At 37.7% G+C, this 16183-nt stretch overlaps 1 protein-coding gene across 14 annotated transcripts in view; it reads left to right on the top strand.

Annotated features, from left to right (window-relative positions):
- The window catches only part of CAMK2D (calcium/calmodulin dependent protein kinase II delta), a 209037-nt gene that overhangs the window by 133901 nt on the left and 58953 nt on the right, over positions 1–16183 (top strand). For all 14 annotated transcript variants that reach the window (XM_055796075.1, XM_055796063.1, XM_055796065.1 and 11 more), the window contains 2 exons: positions 76–124; positions 16097–16172. In XM_055796075.1, the coding sequence (XP_055652050.1) occupies positions 76–124; positions 16097–16172 (125 nt within the window). The remainder of the gene's footprint in view (positions 1–75; positions 125–16096; positions 16173–16183) is intronic.

Genomic DNA, 16183 nt, shown 5'->3' on the forward strand with positions numbered 1-16183 from the left:
TAACTGTAATTTTCAAAGGCACTCGAATAAGGCTTGGCCTATTTATACATTCTACTTGTATTTACTTCTCAACAGGAATCGACAGAGAGTTCCAATACAACCATTGAAGATGAGGATGTGAAAGGTAGGAGTTTAAGCTTGAAACATTTGGAGAAGCAATAACAGGAGTTATGTCAGTGTATTTCATTAGGTCGTTAAACACCAAAACTCCTAATAAAGCTTAAGAGAGAATACTATTTTAAAGAAACTACTTTTATGCTCTTCTGTGTTACTTCTGACATGTTTCAGACTTACCTTTGACTTTTCATTTCCCAAAACACCACTTGCCATGTTGTTTTGGAATGAAGAACATATAAAGTTACTGCTTAGTAACTAAGATACTAGTTCCAGTAATAATAGTAGTAGATTAAATATGTGTAAGGCAGTGCTTTGTAACTCTTAGTTTATGTACTTTTAGCATGCATTTGTGTTTTGGGTTTGCTTTTTTCTATTTTATTTTTTGCTATCACCATTTTAATATTTATTCTGTTCAGATGCCAGTGTTTTTTCATCTTTCTCTTTTGTTCTGTCCGTACACTTTTTTTAGTCATCTTTTATTCTTTAAAAAACTAAAATATTTTTTTATTAAATTACTTCTGTAATTTCACAGCTAATTGTTTTTGTTTCCATTTTTTCAGCTCTAAATATTATACTGCAGCGTTGCTCATACAACAAAGAGTTAAAGAAAACTAGGATTGTGTATTGCTGGTTCACAGAAAAGATTGTTTTTCAGCCTCAAAAAACAATGTTAAATGTGAATATTTGTGAAACGCAAACCAGACATGATAGTAAAGATAAAATGGGGAGAATGGAAAAGAGAATTCTTAGTGAACCATTGTAATACAGGGTTTGCTTTATGCTGGAAGTAATACAATGCCTAAATACTGTTAAAAGTGTGTATGAGCAAAGTTGTACCTGAAAACACAGACTTGAATCTGCTAAAGGTTCACTGGCCTCTGAAGAGCATGGGAGCATTTTAGAATTTAGAGAGATTCAAACATAAAGTAGTTAGAATTGTATCAAAAATATCTAGTGCTTAGTCTGTGACTGGTAGAAGAGCTGCTATACGTTTGATAAAAATAACAGCATTGCCAGGGTAATGAATTGATAGTGTAAACATGAAAGCACAGTCTGCTGGTAGTGGCTGTCCGAGGAGCACAGTGTTGAAAATGCAGGTTTTATATTATGCTGCATATGAGATTCATCGGGCATTTACGTCACGGCAGCTTAGCTGAGGCTTGCACAGGAGAGCAGAGCAAGGCTGCGGCAGAGCCCAGCGCCTTGCTTCTGCTGCTGCTGTTTGCACTGCTCTTGGAAAGGCTGAGGAGCTCAGCTGGTGTATGGGCTAGTATCTGCCGTCTGCTGTGCTGCAGTCATTTTCTCCACTTTTGCATAGCTGGTGTTCCCTCAGCGAAGAGAGAATTTTCTCTGCGCTGCTAGTAGCAATGCAGCTGTCGGTTGTGACTACTGTATGAGCTGCAGGTAGCTCTAATTAAGCCGCTGATGTTGGTGCTTTGTTCTTAAAGTTTCAGTGAATCATTTGACCTCCACTTGAATAAAGTCTTGGGTGCGTTAACAGCCAGTACCTACTCACTTTAAATAAGAACCTAGTCATAGCAATTTGAGTTAATGCAAAGTAATGGCTTGGAGAACAATTACAGGTAGCTGCAGCTGATGCAGAGGAAAATACAGTGTAATTCACCTTTATTCATAACACTTTGTAATTCTTCCTTGAAAGGACTATGTGTAGTTCAGCAACTAACCTCATTAAATGAGTAGCTGATTTACATGGCCTCTGCGTGATGATATAATGCAATGTTATAAGTAGAAGTTTTATAGAGTTCTGTCTGAAGCTTAGCGCACAGAATTACATCTCAGGATTACAACTGTAAGAAAAACAACAACTAAAATGTTTTTACCTAATTCTTTTCTATGATTCTGTAGTGTCACAGTTAAGGGCATTTGAATGGCCATGGTTCATTTTATTCTCAAAACAGAAAAGAGGATCTTGCAGTAATCACAGGTCTGAGAGACAAGATACTGGCTGTGCCTCCTCTTTGCTGTAGCTCAGTGACAGATGTGAAATGTTTAGCAGGTGATGTTTTCTGTTATTTGTAGGTTCCTGACCCATAGCTACATGCTAGTGATGCAAAGGGCATAAAGGGAGTAAGCCAGCAAGGTGAGCTGAGACTGTGCACTCTGTATTTTCTGGAGACTGCAGAAGGAGGAGCTGAAAGATGTTACCTGTGCCTGCAGAAGAGGAGGCACAGTAGCAGTGGCATATTGCTCTTCACCTGCTTTTCTGGGAAGGTGGGGTGACCGAGAAGGGCAGTTTGAACTGCTAAATCTGGGGTGATCACGATAACCTTGTACACTGATGCAGCTGTTTCAGCATCGGGTTCATGGCCTAACACGTGGTGGTACCACTACCCTGTTCACCAGACACTGGGTGAACATTTTATTCCAATGTATAGGGATTTCATTTTCTGTTTATTCAAAAAAAGAAATATATCTCTCTGTTATTAATTGTTTGCAGGCTTGCTTGTTTTTCCCTTTTTAGTATTCCTCTCACACTTTTAGTCTTTCCACCTTTTCAGAAGGAGGCTGCTTTTCAGATTGTTTTTATAAATTAAAGTTAACAGTAGCCCTAGGGTCCAGTTTCTAGAATGATTCAGTCAGGCAGTCCTGCATCCCCGACAGCTATTATAAGCTCAAGCTTCATGCTTTAGCAAGGCACTTAGGAAAGATATTTTCCCCCTCCACCAAGCTTGACTTCTGGATGTAGATTTTCTAGGACAACTCTGAGAAAGCTGTTCTCCTGTCAGGAACAGCTACTAGCTGCAGCTGGAGATAAGATATTGATAGGGACGAGTGGATTTCGGAGGTAGCAGAGAGAACTCTCTTAGATTACTGACTGGCTGGGTCCTTATGTTTATGCTCCAGATGATGCTTGTCACCAGATTTGAGATCTAGAAAGAATGTTTCCCAAGGACCTTAAAAATCTTTTTGCTTTTCTTTGCAGCATGGAGTACAATGTGGGAAAAGGCACTCTCCTTCCTGCGAAGGGAAATGGGGATGCCACTCTGTAACTGAGAAGTAGTATTTGCATACGATTTATAGTATTGCAGTATGACCCATGCCTCACAGAGAATGACTCTTCTTTGCAAAGGCGTGCAATCTATGCATTTTATTCCTCCTATTATTCTAATACCGTGCGTAGACTGCACAAACAAGTACAGGTTCCTTCATTTGTACAGACTAGCACCCCAAACATATTTAAAATACTCAGCTCTCCAGCAAGTAGTTTTCTTGGTTTTTATTGATTTGAATCTTTACAGTTGTGTGGATCACATGAGTCTGTGTGGGATATAGTATCTCCAGCACAGTTGTGTTTCTGTGTACCTTGTGGGAGTGTGTGTGCATATGCATGTCTGTACAGAGTATTACAAATGTTACCATTCATTCAGAAAGGTAGAACCGCCCCCCCCCCCCCCCCAAAAAAAAAAAAAAAGTGCCTTAAATAAGCTGTAACAAATTTGTCTTTGGGAACAGATTCTTAACCTCACACCTGTCAGGGAATGCATACAGTATTCTCACATCAGGCTCTTGCCCTATTTTCACTTTTGAATGCAGGTATTTTAATTTCAAGACACTAAAATCAGGCTTACTTTTCATTTGTTATTTATTGAAAAATTGTCTTGCTTACGTATGCATTTACATCTTTTAGGATTGGAACATATTTCTTCTACTACAAGCAATGCTTGGCAAATAATAGTAATTTAAGGAAGAAGCTGATTCTAGAACTTGAGTCTGAAATCACTTGAAGCTGTAGTTCAGGGTCCTTGCTAACATGATTTTCTGACATTAACCATTGAACATGGGCTTACCTGCATGACAGTGATCCCTCCTAAATATAAGGACAGGAGTGGACAGAAAGAAGATACTGGAAAAATGGACTGTAGGCAATGCTGCCTTCTGGGATTGCTTGTGGGATTTCACCTTCCTGTAGTAATGAGACTGGAACTCTTTGGCAGCGTCTCTTTTATACGAGATTGATATGGGTTTTTTTCAGTAATGCTGAATACCATTGTTATTTTTGCCAGCAACACACGCAGACTTTTATAAAGCTGAGTTGTTAGGTTTATCGTGGTCAGGAAATGTAGATTTCTCATGGGGGTTTTTTTGCCTCTGGAAATAAGTTAATGAAAGAGCTAGTAAGAATGATGATTCTTGTCAGGGAAAAATTGCTGAGGTGTAGGAGATACAGATTAGGTAAAGTCTGGCTAATCTGTGCTACTTAATGTATCTGTAAGGTACAGCGCTTCAAAACATTAACCATTCAGGGGGCATGTATTTTCATATATTTTGCTAATTTATTTCATTTTATACCCGTTGGTTTTATTTTCTTTAACAGTAGAAAGAAACCAATTTAAACTAATCCCTTAGGTACATACTTTCCTGAAGAAAAACCTTCAAATTTCTAAGGACATTTTTTAAAAGCTCTTTCAAAGCCCTGTATATCTCAGTACTGGATAGAGGGATAAATCTGCGCTGGCATCTGAACAGAGTCATTTATGGCTATGACCTTTACAACTGTTCTTTGGCACCCACACTGCCTCCCAAAAGTACATCATTAACATTTTTTGTGTGCTCAAAGATTTTGTAAAGATTTTTGTTGCTTCTAATTAAATTATCATTATTTTTCCTTTGGCCTTCTCTTTTTTTTCTTTCACATCTACTTGACCCTCATACAGCTCTCACAAAGGAGGGTGACATGGAGAGGTTATGTTCCACCCACCACTTCTCTTCCATTGCTTCTTCATCTCACTGGTCACCACCCTTGCCGTGCCCCAGCGGCCGCTCCTGCTGCCCGTGCCTGCTGAGGATTCTGATCACACTCTACCTCTTCATCTTTGTTTGTTCATATGTTGTGTTTCTTTCCATCAATTCAGCGGGCAAGTCCATGAAAAATGCAAACTCGGAGAGTCATTCGCTTGAGTCTGAGCTCTCCCACTCCACTCCTTCCTCTGTGCTGTGTAAGTTGAGAGTCTCATCAGTTCAGATGATCTCTTTTGTCCCTCCTTCTCTTTCCTCCCTATCTTCTGACAGTAGCACAATAAAGGTCAGTGCTGTGATCTGCCTGATCTAGGAAAGACCTTTCCTTAAGGTTTATGAAATTATGGAGTATGGTTTTTTAGATACATGTTTTTTGGCCACGTTTTATTAATTGTAAAAGTATTATCATCAGCTCTAAGTATAAGTAGGTCTGTATTTCAGAAAGTTGAGTCTTGCAGAGGTAATCTTTGCAGTATTTTTCAACTTAGAGATAGGTTACACTCTCACCTTTGGCTTGAATCCTGGATAGGGTCTCCAGATTAATTACCTGTTACATTTCTGTATGTCATCAAGTTACTTTCTTTAGCATCACCATTGATAAACCAGCTTTAAAGCTGCTGTGACAGCTGTTAGCTTGCAGCATTGATCCATGACAACTGAAAAGCTTCATGCTTTGCTTAGGAGGAGATCTGTGATGATTAGTGACCAGTTAACTGTAAAGGAAATCTTTAGGGTGAGGAGGCAATGTTCAAGTAGTTTAAATGAGAGGGAAGAAAGGCATTGTGTTAGTAGCTTGTGTACCGGTAGAACATCAAAGGCCGGGCTAGATGCATTTCTTGCGTATAAATTAAGTAAGAAATTATTTAGAAATTCTTTATTGTGGAGGGACATAAGCTGAAGTGGGAAATGACTTCCCAGGGAATGTAGGTTCTGCTTACTGGATTCTGATCCTGTATCCTGTGCCTGTTAAGGTAGTTGCACTGGTACTGAGAATAGGCATTTACAGTGGTGAAGGGTGAGATCCAGGTGAGCCCCTGGAGACACGGGCTGTGTGTAATTGGCCTGAACCTTCTTTCAGATTTGAGTGGAATGTTTGGTAGGTGCAACTGATGCAGGGGAGAGGAGAATGAGTCCCCGAGATGGTAGGCTGTCTCCAGTCACAACTGTTGGCAGGTAATGTTGAAAGAGTACCTCCGTTCCAAGGGAAGAGCAGGATAGTGTATATCAAAATACAGACAACTTTATATCAAATTAGAACTACAAGAACTTACAGCACAAATTGCACAGAACCGTAAAAAGAGAGGAATTAATAGGAAAGTCATGGACCTGTATAACATTCAAAGCTAAGACATCAGTTACACATACCATAAGGCTTTTACTCCATCCACAGTATACATCCCAGAGTGCCCATTACGTACACAACATTTTCAGATTTGAATGCTAGCAGCCTCACATTCCTGCTTCATCGCATAGTTAATAGCGCTAAGACCACATGTTTAAATGTAGATGTTGATTACTAACTTTGTTACCAAATATAGGAACAGAGGCACCACTAGTAATGTCACTATACTTGAAAAAAGTAGATTGTTTTAGTTTACTTGAAGAGTGTTGTGCAGAAATGGCATAGTATGTGTATACAGTGACATTTTAAGAAAGTGAACAATCTCTTATTTATTCTGTTCTTTCTGTGGCTTCAGAAATGAGCACACTTCATTGCCCCTTTGTTCGACAAAATAAACTTCTCAAAAATCGTATTTAGAAATGCTGCTAGAATTCAGTTTAAGGAATGCAACAAAGATCAAATTAAACAGCCATCTGCTGAGAGGCAGGAAAAATATTAGGTGAAATTATTCTGGTAAAGCTGCTTGGTGGAGATATGATGGTACTGCTACATCTGGTAGTTAGCTTACCAGCTCGCTTCTGTGTAAGTGATTTACAGAGAAGAAATTTAGAATTTGCCAAAACACTAGTAGGCAAAACAGAAGATGTTAACCCAGTATCTGAAGATGCACCAGTCTGGCTTGTATTTTTGTATTCTGATGCTTCAAAATAACTTCATCCCAATAATGGGAATATTTAATTTCATTCAATGTTTAATGACCAAAGAAACTGTAAAGTCCCCATAACCTCACCTGTCCTCAGCTTAGTTTTAAAAAATGTGCAATTCCAGTATAATATGATTTTAGAAATATCCATGATATCCATGATACACTGTTTTTTCCGTAGCTGTACATTTAATAGGAATCAACAGTCCTGTGGGCTGAGAAAATTCAGAAAGCCAAAAGTGGTTATTGTCTACCAAGAACAGGATTAATTCAAGTTCAAGTAAGAAGAAAAGCGCTGAGAGGAGACATTAGGAACATGATAGGCTATTAGGGAAAAAACTGCTGGTGTGGCTAACAGCAGATGTGCTTCTGCTAATACCATTTTGAAGTGGAATTTTGTTGGACTATCTCTAATGATCTGTTCCAGAATACTGATACACATTACAGAGGTCTCTGTTATATCACTATAAGGGGGCTATTGGAGTGGTGAGCATGTGGCAGACTTAGATTCACCAGAAAAAAGATAACTGCTGCAAACAGCTATAGTAGTGAATAATTTTCACTAGCAGTGAAAATTCATATTGCTGAGACTTTTTTGGTAAACTACATGGGGGTTACTGGGCTTGCTGGAGACAATGATATAGGGTCAGGTGCTTTCGATTTTTAAATTACATCACAGGAGAATTCACGTCAGTGTTTTCAAAGAGCGAATTTGAAGATTTAGAAGAAAAAAATTACACAGCGAAGTCAGATTACCAAGTTTATTATGGGAGCTGGTGGTCAGAGGCACATGCAGTTTCTTCATCTCAAAAGCATCTGGGAAATGGGAAGGGCTCCAGAGATGAGTTGGATGAACACCCATACCTGACAGCTATTTTGTGACAGCACAGTGGTAAGAAGGTGGGAACCGAAATAATCTGCAGTGTTAGCTCTGTGTAGTATGAAACTGAATTCACCCTCTGTTTGTTGTTAAGTAGCAATTATTATAATTATTGGTATATGGTATAATTATTAACAAGAAAAATACTGATTTCTTAGGTGGTAAACTTGATAGGTTTTAATCTGCTGTCACAAACACAGGGGAAAGGTGATGTATGTGTAGTATGTTGAGAAAAGACAAGTAAGTTGAGGAAGGATTATCATATAAAGTGAGTCCTGGAGAATAAAACATCTTCATTCAAGCCCTAGGTCCTTAAATTATTGAGGAATATATTTTTAAAGGCAGCGCAGTTTTCCTATGAGTAAGACAGGCAAATGCCACATTTCTTAGAATTATTCTTCAGGGTCATTATTATTATTAACTCAATACATCTCATTTCTTTTTAATGCTTATTTAAAAGGAAAGAGACATAGAATTGAGGATTATTATTGATTTTCCATTGTAAAACACTAGTGGACAACAAGATTTCTCTGAATAGGTAGAGTGATTAGGTAAGAGCACAGTTTAAATAAAAATGCGCACAGCAGCTAATCTTGTTAATGTCTCACTTACCAAGACTTCAAACATCATTTCTTGAGACAGCAGCCAGATTCCATGATTAATGTAACACGTTGAGAAAAAGTGCAGTATCTTGTAAGTGCAGTGACCATGATACAGCTTTATTCTCAGACCGTAAGTGATTTGTCATTAAAAAATAAACATTTGCCAACATTTGCCATGCAGTATAAATGTTAGTATAATTGTACAGTAGCTCCAAGGAGAGAATATCTTTAGAAATCATCATTTTCCTATAAATGAAAAGAAACCATGCAGGGCATTGACAAGTTGCTTAACATCACATCATGGTAAAGGTTTAAACAGGAGCTGCATTCAGTGTGTTTGGTATTTTTTTGTCACTATAGGGTGGAAAAGTGCTGGGATAATTTCTCAGGTATTTCCCTACATACCTAATGAATTATTAATATTTTTTTTTTCTCTAAGTAAGTAGTAGGATTACAGGTTTTCAGAAAGGTGAAAGTCAATAACCTAAAAAAAATTCTACAAACTATCCATCCAGATCCTAATTTGATGGATCAGAGTGAATCTTTGGAGTCAGCAGGCTCTAGGAAAGAGATGTTACATGTGAGATGACAACTCAGATGTCTTAGTTCATATCAAAGTTTAAGGTTAAGCAGTGGGGTGAGAGATAAGCTCTGATCTTACGTACACTAAATTTTGTAAACTTCTTGAATGAGAAGTCTGCTAGAGCATGCCTTGTCATCTGAGGGTCTAGCTATTTTTTACGTATATCTGAGATTCAATTAGTCATTTATTCATGTAGCACCTTTTTTTTTTTCTTCACAGAAATTACTTTCTTGGAATATTTATGCAATAAATTGTAAGAAATTATGAGCAGAGAATTTACAAATATTGGTGTGAAGAGAGTGGTTTTGAAAACTGTTTTGTGACACTTGCTGTATTCCTTTGCTTCTGGGGTAGCAGTCCATGCTGTACAGTTGAAGGGTATCTGGTACATGCATATAGCCAGAGTTCATTATACAACAGAGGATAAAACTTCTAGTCTCTTCCTTTTTCTTTTCAAACCTTGCTTACTTACAGAGTATAGAAATAACATCGGTGGTTGTATGCTTTCCATCTAATCGCTATTTGTTGGGATGATGTTCAGATCAGAAATTAAGGTAGGTTCTTCCATACTGTGCCATTCAATTTTAGCAGACGAATGTCACCTTGATAAAGACTGTATGTTTTAAAAATGATAGTGGAAGGGGTAGGATTTGTCTCCCCAGATTCAGACATCCTCCATAGTGTAGGTGCCTATATTTGAGCTAGTTGTCTAGACTCCCTTTAGTCAACGCAGATTGGCCAGATGAGTCACACTTGTCTTTAATACCTATTTTTGGATGTGATGGATCGTGCCCTGAAAGTGCTTATTTCTCTCCATTGACTATAAGGAATGGGAGTTGAGAGAACAAACACACTTGTCTGTGCTTATACATTTCCAAAATGTGAGATTAATCCAGTCTGATGTGTACCAAGATAGGTAGTTAAGAATACTGAGTGGAAAAGTTTTTAAGGTTCTTTTTTTTCCTTGAGCAACAGAATGTGAGCAAGTAAGAAGCAGAATCATATTAGTTATCTTCAAGTTCATGTGCTAATCTGTAAACCGGCTACCTCATTCTTCTGGAAAGGTGCTTTACTGCTTAGCAGGGATTTCATCGCTATGTATTTCAAAGCAATCAGTGGCAGGGAGCATGCAGTTCTCTGATTTCGGTATTTTATTTCATTTGAAAGATGAAAGTGATTTGTCTTTGCTGTGGATTTTTCAGGCCCTGTTGCAAGTGCTGGCTGCACTGTACTTTTTTAATAAACTATTTTCTGAAAGACCAAAAATACTGGTTTTATACTTTGCTAGTATGGTGAGTGTTCCTAGGGTTATTTTGTGTTAAGTATGTCAAAGAACAATTTAAAAAGTGTATTCCTGCTTCTCTAAGATCAGTGGGGGCAATTAATAACTATTCCAGTTATAGTAATCACATGGTCAATCATCTACAGTACTGATAACAGCAGAAGGATACTCCAATATGTGAATGAAGCCTAAGATGTTTTACATTATTATTTTCAGAACAAAAATACTGGTGGAAGTTTTAAAAAAATTAATGGGTAATATGGTGATCAATAAGTTACAAGGGATTCATTTTTGTGTTTCACAAAACATGAAGTTTCTGGTGCGTGTGTTTCTGAAGGCTTCATTTTAACGTATGTGCAGCTCATTTGTCTTCTACACCTTCTCACTGCAATTAAAATACCAGAATATCCACCATCATTTCTGTGTGATTCTTGTAGATTGCGTTTACAAATGTTGCTTGGGGCTACAGTAAGGGAAGAAATGCCCCATAGTTCCCTTGTAGAAAAACAGCTTTTGCTGTTCGTACTTTGTTTTTTTCTGTCATACTTGATTTCACTAGCTGTGAGACTGCACCTTATAGGTTTAAGGCATTTATAGTGTTAGATGCTTTTTGAATAAATTATGTTCTTACTTATTTTGTGTTCTTTAATTATGAAAAGATTATCCCCACTCCGTAAGAGGGGAAAAACAGGTAATGAAATACAGCTAGAGGTTAATAACTCACCTGAAGTTAGCATATATACTACAGCAGTGCTGCAGAAATAATTTTAGCCAGTGCTAGAAAGTGTTCTGTTTTGGGTTTTTTTCTTCTTCTTTGGTCTTTTTATAGTTCTTCATAATATTTTTGCTTGAACTGCCTTTGTATTAGTCATATACTTACTCACTTGCTAAAGCAGGGGTTGTATTTTTTTGAACTACTATTACCTTCCTACCTTAACTCACTGCCCCTACGGGGTAAAGGTTTTATTTAGAGAGCAGGTCCGTGATCTTTTCTTTAATGTGTTTACTTCTCTCTTATTCTGAGCAAAAAACATAAAAGGTACCATCTTTTCCACACAAGTTTGCCATTTTATGGTAGTTTTCTGCCATGCTGTCTGCAGTCCTTTTGATTATTAGTTTTTCAAGAAAATAGATCAACATCTTCAATTTCTGTAACAATGTTCTTCCCTCACACCTCAGTTCTTTTAAAAACACTAAATGTATTCTTCCTTAGGTAATCCTTTGTTACAGAGATTTTATAATTTTATGCCATAGAAAACTATTGCCATATTCTAAGACAGTATTGATGGGTCAGGCTTTAATTTTTCAGTTGGCTCTTACCACACCCCTAGAAAAAGTAGTTGAACCAGTTTTATCAAAATCCCATTACAATTTTTGAGTTTTCCTCCTGTATCTTAGAGTGTTTTTTTCATTTATCAGACAAACTCTTAAATGCCTTAAGTCTAGATATTGTCCTTGTACTCTTGAACATGTGACGGTATTTTAAAAGAAGGGAATAACACAGCCGTAATACATGTAACTCATAATGCCAAAGAAACTGTGCGTAGAGTCTGCAGATCCCTGGCTGGCTTCAGCCAAAATTGAAGTATGTTATTTAGGAAGTTCTTACTGCACATCAAATAAAAAGTATAATAGCATAAAACTGCCACTGTACATCAAACAGCATAATTCTCCTAGAATTCAATACAAACGAAGCTTACTATTGGTTTTAAAAAAATGGGATTAAAATAATGATTGCTACAAAAGTGAAAGATACCTGGAAGATGGGAACCGGCGAGATGCCTCTTCCCTATGTCCTGTATGTTCATTTGTTGTCCTTGTGTAGTTTGTAATGTGTGTTTAGATGGAGAAAGAAAGTGAAGGTTTGGAAGAGTGCATCAAATTTACATGGAGTCCATCAAATTTAGAATGAAAATTTGGTAATTTTCTTACCGCTTTAATAAATGCCAATTATTTCTGTCAGATGTCTGCAATAGCAGGACCTTGTTCATACCAATATCCATTTCACCTTAGTTCACCTTCAGTGTCCTCCCTGTTTCTTCCTTTGTGCTAAGGAAAAGCACCAGTATTTGATTTGATTCACGTGGCCACCGAGTCATGGCTGCATTTCCCTTCTTGCTGCTTTCCAGTCTCCTTCCAGTTTTCTGCTTGTTGTATTCCAGTTCTTCCCTGTCTCCTTTGTCTTCCTTCCTCCCAGGCTCAACCTCTGCTTCCTCGGCAATGTATTTATAGGTTGAGATACTTTTTGTCTGTATTTGTACTCTTGTCTCCCCGCACCCACACAGAAAGTATAAAATGCTAAGGTAAAAAAGATCCCCAAAACAATCAGTAGGAGGTTTGTGTAAAATCGCACGGGCTACTGAGATTTTTAATAATTTTTTGATGCTGATGGTACTGAACATTTCATACTGCCGTGTTCTTGACCATCTTTTTCTTGTAAGGCTCACTCTTGCTCTCAAATGAGTAAGAGCTCAGAACAAAGTGGGGGTTTGCACATAGGAGAAATAGTTTCTGGAACACCACCTTCTAAATTATGCCCCACCTCTGTCTTTGGGTCTTAGTCACTTTCTGCCAATGAGATTGGTCTGCGTATCAGACCACTAAATAGGAAGAAATCTTGTTTTCTAATATGTGTGTAGTTACTTGTGCGTTGCTGAAAGGGAAGAGTAGTGTAGTTGCTTTCATACATAGGTTCACGTGGTGCTTGTAATTTTGTAGAAGAATTGAGAAATTAGTCAAAGATACATGATTTGGCAATATATTTCTGTTCCTGATGGTCCACATCATGAACTGTGAAGACTTTCCACAAGTACTGGGAGAACTGATGTAGTGCTAGAGTTGGGTGGTGGTTGATTTGAGCCAGTGATCCTGCCTTAATCTCCTTCACTTACTTTGCTGGCCTGCAGAGCTTCCTGATGCATGTGTTTCATATTCCATGGACAGGTCAGCAGGCACAGCTCTGCTAGATGTTCGTACTGCCCAGGGAAACTTTGCTGGAACCATATTCTGTAATACAAGGTGGCTCCTATCAGAAAGCTTAATGAAAACATACGTTCTGCCTCAATTTCATTTTGGAAGAAAAAACAGGAAAAAGAGCGATGTGACAATGTGTTTCAGTTTCTCCCTTCTGAGGCTGATGTTGAACTGTATCTTGTAATGTAGTACAACATCAAAGGTATGATTGAAGTGCAACATTTTGGTTGACACAAAACAATTTTTTAAAAATGCACATTAGCAAAAATTTCCATTCTCATTCAGATTGAAATCAAATCTCAACATCTCAAAGATTTATGGAGATAAACTTTTGTCATTCACATTCCTTTAACCCATACTATTGAAGAGAGATGCCAGTTGGTCAGGCTACCATCCAACTACCTTGGTGTTGCACACCATTCATTTAAAACAAAACACCTTAATAAACCTTTGAGCTTGGATCACAGAATATTTTGTAATATAATGTATTCAGATATTCACTGTTGTTTGCTCTTCCCTGTCAGAGTATGTATAACACGTAAGTTAACTGTGGGCTTCTCGTGGTAAAACATGGAAAAGGAACAACTGATGTTAGTGAAAAAGGGCATATTGCTAATTGCCTCTAGCCAAATGCAAGTAAAATTACATGTCCATGTGGTTTTATGTCTCTTGCATGTGGAAACTACAGTACTTTTGTAGATGTTTTCATTGCTTACATTGTTCTCCAACAACATGATCTCATGATTATGTAGCAGCGCATCAAAGATTTTTAGCTCATTTTCCACTGTCTGATTTAATAGACTGTAATTTCCTACTCTCTAATTGAAATGTGTTACCAGATTGTTTAATCAAATCCTTTGGTTTAGTTACATGTATATTGCATGCAAAACCTGTGATACCCTCACTGCACGAGGTCTGCATATTCTGGGTTTCTTTTTGCCAGCCTTTTCTAACACTGCCCCATTGTGTCTTACTGAACCATCCTACCACTTGGCTTGTGCTGACAATGCCATACAGTGTCCACAGTTTGGTCTATGTTGTTTAAACATACGACAATGGAGCCATTGCTGGTCAGCAGTCCAAACATCTCTTCATTAAAATTCTTCGTTCTTTCCACAATCTTTGTGGAAAATACAGCAATTCATACTTGAAATATTCTTTCCCATCATACTATCTAGTAGTGCGCTCTATCAAGAGCTAATCACAAAAAGCCTTGCTAGACCTTTACTTCCACTTTTTTCCTCTGTCATTTCTTTCCTTGCTGGTTTCTTTTTGGTGCCTTTTATCGGGGTATATTATGTGTGCACTTACAAAAAGAGAGGGTGGAGCATAAAAGAAATGAAAAGGTTCTCTACTACCATGATGCCAGTTCTTGCTGTACAGCATTGGAGACTTACATTGTGCCTATGCTCCCCAACATTCTCTTTCTGAAGAAGAATGCGAGCTCTCAGTACTTTGGTTTTAACATTCCAAGCATATTTTCATGTGTGTGTTAGTAGTCTAGTCCACATGTAGGAGCATGCAGGAGAATTACAACTGTTGCTTGCACAAGAAAGCTACCGCAGCCTGGTTGCTTGCATTTCCTTTTATTTCAAGCTTGGTCTTTCAAATTGATTTTCTGAGGTTTAATAAGGAGTTGAATCTAAGTTAAATCTTTGCCAATGTACCTGTGAAATCTCTGTTACCTGTTCAGCATTAAACTCACAAAAATCTGTATATTTGACAGCAGTGCCACTCCAGTTGAACTTCACTGGGACAAGGCTGAACTTTACAAAATGATAAATGTACAGTGCAAAAATATAAATGTATGTTCCTCAAAAAACAAGTTTTTAAAAGTAGAAGTCAGTTTTCAAAGTGAAGGCAGTAAGGTTTTCCATCTTGATAAAAGTTTCTTAAACTTTGCCCTCCTGGAGTAACTGGTATTAGTAATAACCATAGCAGCGTGCAAGAATTTGTTTACTCTGCACTGTTTCAGTGTAACCACTATCAACATGGACAAATACTGAACTGTGAGCTTACTTCTTAGCTGATAAATGAGAAACTGTTTCACATACTTTTGCCTTTGAAGCTTACTGAAACGCTGCTTGACTTAGAATATTCTTACTAGAAATATATGTGCTGCTTGTTGTTTTTAATGTATTAGTCTTCTGTCACTATTTAGCATTTGTTATTATTTGTTAGTAGAGGTACTGTAATACTGCAGAATGATATAATTGAGATTTATTATAATATAGCTCCATGAAGCATTTTACAAGCAAAAGATAAGCACAACCACAGAAGTCAGAGCTGAAGGACACTGTTGTAATTAGACCTGTGGATGCATTATGTGTAATCCATGAGCTTTGCACCAGAGGATCTTGATTATAGGCTTAAGATCTAAATTCCTCTTTACTTAAATGTACACATGTGACCAAAGCAAACACCAATTTTTACAAGAGTTCCTGAAAATCATCATTAGACACTTTAAAATGTAGAGGCTCCAGGTGCATATAAAACATTAGATAGAGCATTGCTTGTAAAACAGTATCAGTTTCCTTTAATTTGAAGTTAAGAGTTGGGGGTTGGGTTGGGTTTGGTTTTGCTTTGCTCTTTAAACAGCAGGTCCTTCAGTGAAGGAAAGATGTTTAGAAGCATGATAGTGGATTGATCTTGACATGTGTTTAATTTCCTGATGAATACAGGAGTACGCTGAAGCCCCAACAGTGTAAAGCAGCAATATAACATCATGTCCTTTGGTCATAGAAAAGGAAGAGAAATGGCTGTTGCCAGCTGAGGAATGAGAGTACCTTTGTTATTTCAGCTGTCACCTTCCATGTTGCCTTCCATTTTACGAGTTGTGTTTGTATCTCTTTCTAGCTCGTAAGCAGGAGATTATCAAGGTTACTGAGCAGTTGATTGAAGCCATCAACAATGGCGACTTTGAAGCTTACACGTAAGTTTTCT

The sequence above is a fragment of the Falco peregrinus genome, chromosome 2 (genome assembly GCF_023634155.1).
Source record: "Falco peregrinus isolate bFalPer1 chromosome 2, bFalPer1.pri, whole genome shotgun sequence".
Lineage (NCBI taxonomy): Eukaryota > Metazoa > Chordata > Aves > Falconiformes > Falconidae > Falco > Falco peregrinus.